The sequence below is a fragment of the Brassica oleracea genome, chromosome C8 (assembly GCF_000695525.1).
Source record: "Brassica oleracea var. oleracea cultivar TO1000 chromosome C8, BOL, whole genome shotgun sequence".
Taxonomy (NCBI): Eukaryota; Viridiplantae; Streptophyta; class Magnoliopsida; order Brassicales; family Brassicaceae; genus Brassica; species Brassica oleracea.
This window is the reverse complement of record NC_027755.1, coordinates 911,615-921,125: the sequence shown is the minus strand read 5'-3', so window position 1 is coordinate 921,125 and position 9,511 is coordinate 911,615. Positions and strand designations below refer to the sequence as shown.

At 34.0% G+C, this 9,511-nt stretch overlaps 1 protein-coding gene across 2 annotated transcripts; it reads left to right on the top strand.

The window, feature by feature from the left end:
- The first annotated feature begins 4,321 nt into the window (after positions 1 to 4,321).
- On the top strand, positions 4,322 to 7,555 carry LOC106309505 (NEDD8-activating enzyme E1 regulatory subunit-like). Of its 2 annotated transcripts, none has more exons than XM_013746545.1 (14): positions 4,322 to 4,405; positions 4,511 to 4,683; positions 4,761 to 4,924; positions 5,105 to 5,215; positions 5,332 to 5,411; positions 5,490 to 5,640; positions 5,715 to 5,808; positions 5,880 to 5,968; positions 6,062 to 6,135; positions 6,212 to 6,374; positions 6,502 to 6,587; positions 6,808 to 6,891; positions 6,977 to 7,157; positions 7,272 to 7,555. In XM_013746545.1, exons 1-14 carry the CDS (start codon positions 4,374 to 4,376, stop codon positions 7,353 to 7,355), a joined length of 1,566 nt encoding a protein of 521 aa, XP_013601999.1. In that variant the 5' UTR covers positions 4,322 to 4,373; the 3' UTR covers positions 7,356 to 7,555. The 2 variants fall into 2 exon arrangements, with proteins under 2 accessions (XP_013601999.1, XP_013601998.1); XM_013746544.1 differs by lacking the exon at positions 4,322 to 4,405 and having other exon boundaries at positions 4,639 to 4,683; positions 4,761 to 4,802; positions 4,901 to 4,924.
- Positions 7,556 to 9,511: the final 1,956 nt, after the last annotated feature.

Sequence of the window (9,511 nt, the reverse complement as noted above, 5' to 3'; positions counted from 1 at the left end):
CCAAAACCCCACCCCTTAACTCTAAACCCTAAACCCTAAATCATTAACCTTAAACCCTAAATTCTAAACCATAAACCCAAAAACATACCACTTAATAAAATATTTTGGTTATTTTGATCCTTAAGGGCTATATTTATGACAAAAAAAAATTATGCGTATCCAACGGAATTTCTCAAACACAAATATGAAAATTAATTTTCTTAAAAGAAATGTAAACAAAAAATATACCCACCCTTTAAAGGGCGGGTCAAAATCTAGGTGTCTTTAAACCGGAATTCAGTCTTGCTTCCCTTTATTTGAACCATTGTACATTGTTTTGCTAAAAGAATTAAGTTTCAAAATATTATTTTTATTTGAAAAAAAAAAGAAACAACATATCTTCAAAATAAATTTTCCTTTTGTTAAGTTTCCTTTTATCTATAAAGTTCTCTTTCATATCATATAACTTTTAATTAGAGCTGGGCAAAAAATCTGAATCTAAAGAACCGAACCAAACCCGATCCGAAAAAATAGTACCGAATCCGAACCGAAATTGATTAAATATCCGAGCGGATTCAAAATTTTGGTATCTAGAAAACCGAACCCGATCCGAACCGAAGTATTTTGGGTATTCGAATGTATCTTTTTTTTTTTTGTCGTCAACTTTACAAACTCATACAGACTCTGTAAATTCTGTGAAACATCATCATCCTGGATTTAACAGTGAAGACCTAATCTCTTCCTGTGGGACCATCCTCTGTTCATTCACTAGTATATATTAATATATGTGTAATTGGACAAACAAGTTGACGTCTGCTAGTGGCTTGGACCCTTATGCCTACGCCAATCAACCTGTCCTCGATCCTCAGGAGTGTATTTTATTTATTTTCGATTATTAATCAAGTTGTATAACAAAAGTCCCACATCGGTGAGTGAGGGAAAAAGAGGCGAAATTGTGATCTATATATAGTCTCCTTCGTACTAGAGACTTAGTCAAGTATTTGGACTTCTTAGTAGGCCTAAAGATATATTTATAGTTTGCAATTTTTTTTAGTAGGACCGACTAACCAAATATTGGGCCGATTATCCGCTAAATAGGCCGATTAATCGGTTTATTGGGTCGATTATTTGGCGGGCAATTTTTTGGTCCGAATTGGCTAAAGTCGCGGCAGCTTAGGTCCGATCAGTGATTAGGCGGTGCCTAGACGGCTAGGCGCCCGAGTTTTTGAACATGAGTATGAGTTGATACAAATAAAAGCGGTGCAAAATTAAAGTCCGGGACGGTGCAACTGCGGTTCATGCGGAATTATAGTGCGGTGCGGGACAATTGCGATTTTAAGTAAAATGCAATGCGGAATATTGTTTGATTGGTGATCGTACACATTTGCGGTATAGAATGATTATTTAATTAATAAAATAATAATAATACATAATATATTTAAATAATATAAATAATATATTAACATAATAAATATATTACAAAATAAATGTCTTAAAGTAAAATGTGTTTATAAGTGCGGTTTTGATAAAATAAACGATACAGAATAATGTTTGATTAATGAAAAAATATTTACTAGATAAATATTAAAAATAATGTAAAATATATACTTTAGTTCTAATTATTGGGTTCTAAAGATATAAGATTTGTTAGGTAATTCGTAGGATCCAAACCCAAATTGAGCCGAGAAAAGAGGTTTGGTTTGGTTCGGTTCTCTGATTCCAGATAAATGTGTACATACTTATCTATTTTTATATTTAATAACAAGTAATTATAAATATGATTCACAATAAACATTTTATTTAATTAATTATGTCAATTATAATATTTAAATAAATATTTTATATAATTATTAATTAATAAAAGAGAAATTAAAACTTTTGGATGTGTTGGTTAGTATCATCAAACTTGTAACTGACGTGCCCAAAATTAGATGCTGGTTTTCAAACTTTATTTCTACTCATAGAGTAATAGTTATTGATTAAACGTACCGGTAGTGAATATTTGTTTTAATTAATTTTAAAATGAAAATAACAAATCTTGACAGATGGAAAATAAAAGAAAGATACATAAAATATTTTCTTATAGTATGGAGTGCGGAATTGTTAAAACCTCAAATGAGTGACAAAAATCTTAAGACAACTAAGGATAGATAGAAACGAGGACGACAACATTCTAAGTAAGAATCAAATGTCGCCTCCAGTATTGTCTCGTTGCATCCGATCATACATTCCCTTAATGCGTGATAATTTATTGATTTTTTTACATCGGGAGACACTTTCTCACGTTCAAATTACATTACAACACACTTATCACTTGAGATACATTTTCTTTTGTCAAAAAAGACGATCCTCAACTAAAAAAAACCTCTCTCTTCTTTTTATGTCTTTTTATTATTTTTCGTATTCTACTTTATGTTTTTATTTACTTTATCTCAAGTTCTAGAATATATTAAACAAAAATAATTGTAATAATAAACTATATTTAAAATTATCTATATTTTAAGATCCATTTTCATATATATATATATTATATATATATATTAATGTGTAAACAAAACTAAATGTGGGTGTGGATACCAAAGCGTGGATAACATAATTATAAATTAGTTGTGGATATGAACATCTTAACATAATTATAAATTAGTTGTGGACATAGACAATATACTTTCGATTTCATTCATCATCTCAGGATCTAAATTCAGCTCTAATCAAATTTACATCCATCTACATCATGAAAAAGCGCAAATTCCTTAGATCGGAAATCTCTGACATGCAAGATCTATTACTTTTCGACAAAAGGTAAACGCTTCTTCGATTTTTCTCTCCGCTCATACTCACAATATCATCTCTTTCTCATCTTGATTGAAGTTTAATTGCAGATAATTTATCAATTGGGCTGAAGAAGCCAAGTGCTTGTGTTGGAGATAACAGAGTTCGTGTCCACATTTTATAGTATAATTTTAGTAACATGAGCTCATGTCTACATATTGTTGTATAAATTTATGGAATCAAAACAGATAATTTGTCCACGTTATCTACTATAAACACATTAACATCACATGTCCACACATTACTCATCACTCATCCATAAATCACCCGTCCACAAATCACCCAACCACACATCACTCGTCCACAAATCACCCATCCACAAGTGTCATTTCCATTAAGCGCAAAATTATCAACAATCTGTCGCTGGCCCACAACAAAGTGTGTCACATGTAAGAAGTGTCTCTAGGTGTAATAGAAAGTTAAAAAGTGTCCCTTAGTGTAATCAACTCTAATTTATTTATCAAGGTAGAAAAGGGAAAAATTGGTTTTTTTTAAAGCAAAAAATGATAAATATGTTCTTTTAGACTAATATCTATTTTGTGTCATTTTTGCCTATAATACCTTTTAATATTTTTGAAAATAAATTTAATATATAGTTTTAAAAACAAAAAAAATTGAAAAAATAGTAACTATTGATAAAAATACATATATGAACTTAGTGGTATTTTTTTCAGTTCTAAAATGTTTAAATCATTGTACGAAGTATAAAACGAAATCCATTTTTTTCAATTTTTCAGATTATGTTCTAAATAAAGTAGAAATGACATTCTGCGAAGTATAAAACGAAATCCACTTTTTTCATTGAATCTACAATGTTTAAAATACTTAGAATACACATTCCGCGCTTAACCTACCGATCTAAAATATTTAGAAATCAAAATCTACACATTACTATAATTCTAAAAACCTGTAGAAACTGATATCTACATATTAGATGTATTATACGGATAAGAAATCAGTTCCTAAAAATATGGAAACTAAATATTTGAGAATATTCACTTTCATATTTTGAAAAAAATCGATTTAAAAAAAACAAAAAAAAACGAAAAAAAAGTGGTAACCTTCTTCTCACGCCGTCTTCTACATTCCATTGATTGTTCACAAAATTTTCGCAAAATTTTTTCACATTATTTCTACCATGATTCATATCTATGCTTCCACGGATCGATCCCGTTTAATCGAATATATTATTTATTATATTTAAAAATTGCAATTTTAAGGGTGTTATTGCTATTTTAAAAATAATTAACCTAATGGGACATAAAATATATAAGATTAGTATAAAGTGAAGTAGTTATATTTTTTTTGCTCTAAAAAACAATTTTCTCATAAAATATTTGAGTTGACTACAACTGGTGTAACCAAAGTTATCGACAACACAACACAAAATGGGTCCATAATGGGCCCAAAGTCGGGTTAATTAGATAGTGAGCATTACTAGTAAGCTAATGGGCTGTATGATTTGGGTAAAAAAATGGTAACTAAACCGAACATTTATTGAAAGACTTAACCGGTTCTCTAGTAGGCTCTGAGAGAGAGAGAGAGAGTAAGCTTAGAGCTTAACAATGTCTAAAACCAAGTACGATCGGCAGCTAAGGTATCTAGATTTACTTCTCTCTCTCTCTCTCTCTCTCTCTCTCTGTATAAACTCTATAGGTCGTCGTTTAGGGAGTAGAAGTAATCAATCGTTGGAACGTGGCAGGATATGGGGGGAAGTAGGGCAAGCTGCGTTGGAAGAAGCGAGCATCTGTTTGCTCAATTGCGGCCCCACTGGATCCGAGGCGTTGAAGAATCTGGTCCTCGGTGGAGTTGGGAGCATCACCATCGTTGATGGATCTAAAGTCGAGCTTGGTGACCTTGGCAACAACTTCATGGGTATTCTGATTTTTTTTTTTGTTATTTGTTATGGAATTGATTGGTATCTTATTTGGATTGTTATTGTTATGTGAAAGTGGATGAGAGGAGTGTTGGTCAGTCAAAAGCTAAGTCTACTTGTGCGTTTCTTCAAGAGCTTAATGATTCTGTTAAAGCCAAGTTTGTTGAGGAGAGTCCTGATGCTTTGATTATGACAAGCCCTTCTTTCTTCTCTCAGTTCACTCTCGTTATAGCCACTCAGGTATATTATATATATGATTAGGTTGATACTTGTAAAGTTGGGTGCTTTTTTTGATTTGAAGTACTTCACAAGGCAGAGTCTTTCCCCAGTTGATAGCTTTTTGTTTCCCCTTGATACTCTCACATTCTCTTAAATGCCTTTCCCAGTGCTTTATTGGTCCTTGTTTGTGTTGCCATGTAGCTGGTGGAAGATTCAATGGTGAAGCTTGATAGAATCTGTAGAGAAGCAAACGTCAAGGTGGTTTTTGTTCGTTCTTACGGTCTTGCTGGGCTTGTTCGTGTGTCAGTAAAGGTAATAATACCTTTCTTGGTTCAATTTTGTCAGAAAACTAATTAATCACTGTCTTGTTTTGGAATGTTGCCAATTGGAATATGCTATAAGTTGTCTTTCATTTTCTTGTTTGTCAGGAGCACACTATAATTGACTCAAAGCCTGATCATTTTCTTGATGACCTTCGCTTGAATAATCCATGGCCTGAGCTCTATAGGTACACTCCTTTCCTATCCTCGCTAATCATTTTGTTTTGGTATCCTTTAACCTTGTGGTTATTCATTGAACTCTGCAGTTTTGTGGAGACAATTGATCTGAATGTATCAGATCATATAGCGCATAAGCACATACCTTACGTTGTCATTCTGGTGAAGATGGCTGATGAATGGACTAAATCCCATAGTGGTAACCTTCCCTCCACCAGGGAAGAGAAAAAAGAGTTTAAGGTTTACTTCTTTTTCTTTTAGCAAACTCTGTAGCTAGCTTGCTTCCTTGTTCTAATTTATCGTTTAAATCTTAGGATTTTGTTAAGTCCAAGATGATATCTATGGATGAGGATAACTACAAAGAAGCCATCGAAGCTGCTTTCAAAGTTTTTGCTCCTCGTGGAATCAGTAAGTTGATATCTCGTGTGGTGTGGTAACTCGTCGTGATAGTTGATAACTAAACCTGGTCTCTGTTCCAGGCTCAGAGATTCAACAAATTTGCAATGATACTTGTGCTGAACCGAGTTCAAACTCCTCAGATTTTTGGGTGATGGTTGCTGCTCTGAAGGTTTGAAGCTAATAGAATATTACTCTGCTAAACTCATTTTTTCATTTTGATTTTTGATTTGTTCATAATACTCATCCATCTCCACCTGCGCAGGAGTTTGTCTCAAACGAAGGTGATGGAGAGGCACCTCTTGAAGGCTCCATACCTGATATGACGTCTTCAACAGAGTTAGTGCAACTGCCTCCATGGCATTGATCTATTTTCCAGAGTGCTAACGTAGCTGTATTGTTTCTTTTTTGCCAGACACTATATCAATTTGCAGAAAATCTATCTAGCGAAAGCCGAGGCTGATTTTCTTGTCATGGAGAAACGAGTTAAAAACATTTTGAAGAGAATCGGTCGAGATCCGAGCAGTATCTCGAAACCAACAATCAAGAGCTTCTGTAAGAATGCCAGAAAACTTAAAGTGAGAATACTTAACTTCCTAACAAATTTAATGTGTATTTTCATGTCAATGGTTACCTATTGCTTTTGAAGCAGTATCAGAAACATATGTTTTGACTAAAATATAAACTTCAATCTCTACTTTGCAGGTATGCAGATATCGTATGGTAGAGGACGAGTTCAGCAATCCTTCTGTAACCGAAATTCAAAAGTGTTTAGCGGACGAGGATTACAGGTGTGAATCTCTTCAGGGACTCTGCTCTTTTCATATGACCACAAAACCATCAGCTGATTTAAAAAAATAAGATGCATGTGATAGATTATTGCAAAAACTGCTATTTATCTAGTTAACCTTAGCTCACTGAAACTCTTAGTTCATCTTATGCTCATACAGCAGCAAAATAGTTTCTGGTTTTAGTCCAAATCTTTATGCTAATATTGTTTTATTGTGGCAGTGGTGCAATGGGGTTTTATGTTCTTCTCAGAGCTGTGGACAGGTTTACGGCCAACTACAACAAGTTTCCTGGCCAGTTTGATGGGTAAGAAATTCATTTTGGCAATAATAAGATTCTGAACAAATGGTCCTTGTTTGGCTATTAATATGCAAAATCTATTTTTTTGTAGAGGAATGGATGAGGACATTTCTCGGTTAAAAACTACTGCCTTGAGTCTTCTTGCCGATTTGGGGTGTAACGGCTCAGTACTGCCTGATGACCTTATCAATGAGATGTGTCGCTTTGGTGCCTCGGAGCTTCATGTGGTTGCTGCCTTTGTTGGAGGAATCGCATCTCAAGAAGTCATCAAGGTTCATACTTCCTTCTTGTTGCTCTGAACTTTAATTGGTTAAAATTCATTAGCTTTAAAAGATGATTGAACTTGTTGCTATGTGTGTGTGTCTCTCTCTGTCTATGTGTTGCAGCTTGTCACAAAACAGTTTGTTCCGATGTTGGGGACTTACATCTTCAATGGCATTGATCACAAGTCTCAGTTATTGACATTGTAGAAGATCTCTCCTTAGACATTGTTGTCCTGAAACAGATAGACTAGCTTTATAATGTATTTTTGTTTTATTCTTCACTGAATTTTAAAAGAATCTTTTCGCGGGTGTATCGAGACACGAACTGTTCAAGGATGTTGATTTAGCATGGTCGCATGATCCTATTGATGGTCCATGTTATAACTTATAACCGCATTAACCAAGTATGTGATTGTTGAAAACTTCAGTTTACTACTTAGCGTTTGTATCAATGTGATCTTATCCATGAATTAGTATGTTTTATAAGCTCATGCTTGACACATGTAGTGATGTACTTGCCTCATACCAGACCAACTGATAATTGCATGGTAACTATCATTTTCTCCCTGAAGCTCTAATGAGACGCTGTTCCATTGAGTTTAGTATTCCTTCCGTTGGAAACTTCATCAGAGACTACTTACTCTGTTCCATGAAACAGAGCTCTGAGCCACTCTCTTCATTTGGTATTTAGTGTTATAAAACTCTTTTTATCTTAAGATGCTTTGATATATGGTGATTTTGTAAAGTTACCTCATGGCATCCACAAAATCTTTTAGTCTGAAAATTAAACATGTTTATAGCACATAATACACACTATGTTGGATTTATACTAAACAACAATAGTTCATAAGAAATTGTTAATTAAATAAATATTAGAATAAAATGTTAACAAAATTGATAGCTGCCACACTCTGACACTGCTGTCCACTATCTACTTCCACGCAAAGACAGACAAAAACTAAAACAGCTTGGTGTACTTTGGATATGGACCATTTCATTAACATTATCAATGTAGAGGAGATTCTCAGGCGTCTCCTTGTCTTCTTGAAGCCTGAGGCTTTCCAAGGAGCTATTAAGGCTATTAACGAGAGGATCCTCTCGGTTCTTGATGACTCAGGGTCTGGAAGAGTCGACATGGGCATGCATGTTCTACGCGGTGATTGCGCCTTTATGTAATGGACATTCAGATAAACGGAAGCGAGTTGCCTTCGAGACGCTTATGTGGAGACCAGTGAAAGAAGGAAGCTCTCAGATTACAAAAACAGATGCAGAGAAGTACATCAAGCTCTTGAGAGCTATCTACATGTTAGAAGCTCACGGTGAAGAAGAAGAAAGTGATTGATTCTCCGTGACAGTAACGTTTAATCAGTTTCTAGACATGTTGGATGATCCCCTTGGTATCATGTCTACGGTTCTTAGACTAGAGAGTAACGATAGAAACCGGCATGGGAGCCAGGTGTGTTCGGTTTGTCGGTATCCGATTATTGGATCTTGGTTTAAGGAAGTGAAAGCCCGGTTTAGTTTGTGTAGCCAGTGCTATAGTGAAGGGAAGGTTCCTCCTTCGTTTAAACAGGAGGAGGATTACAGGTTTAGAGAGCATGGGAGTGAAGCTGAAGCCATGAAACCTAAGTGTGTTTGTTTCTCAGTGCAGTCTCATAAGAAACCGATTGCCACTCGAAAGAAACAAAGAAACTAACTCATCAAGTTTTTATTTTAATCTTTGCTTCTAATCTGCAAGCTGTAACGTTTTTTACTTTTTTATATTAACTTGTGTGTATAGTTTCAGAGAAAGTATTGTTGAGACTTGAGAGTGTGTAATGATGTGGTGAACCAATTAATTGGTTTGGTTCGGTTAATTATTTTGGTTATTTGGTTGTGGTCAACTCATTTTTAACCGGTTTTGATTTGGTTTACTACGTGGAATAATGAAAAGAAACATTACTGAGACTACCTACATAATATGTGTTACCCCTACAAAATATTCAGTTTTTCAGTAAATAGTTAATATACCGAAGTCTATAATCTTCGCTGTTATTTTAAAAATTCTAACAACATTATACATTTGTATTAATGTATTCTAAACTCTATTTCATGGTACATGAACATCATTATATTTTCTTATCAATTAGTAAAACTTCATATGCTCCCTAAATTAATTGACAAACACAATAAAATCGTTATTCTAGAGAAATAGAGACAACAAAGGTTCCAAACCAATCTGACCATCATCATATGTTAGTTTATGATACAACTATGCATTAAAAAAATAATTTCATATTTTTTCAATTTTTCTCAAAATCTATGTGTTAATCCCTACAGAATATTCAGTTTTTTGGTAAATAGTTAATATACTGAAGCCTATA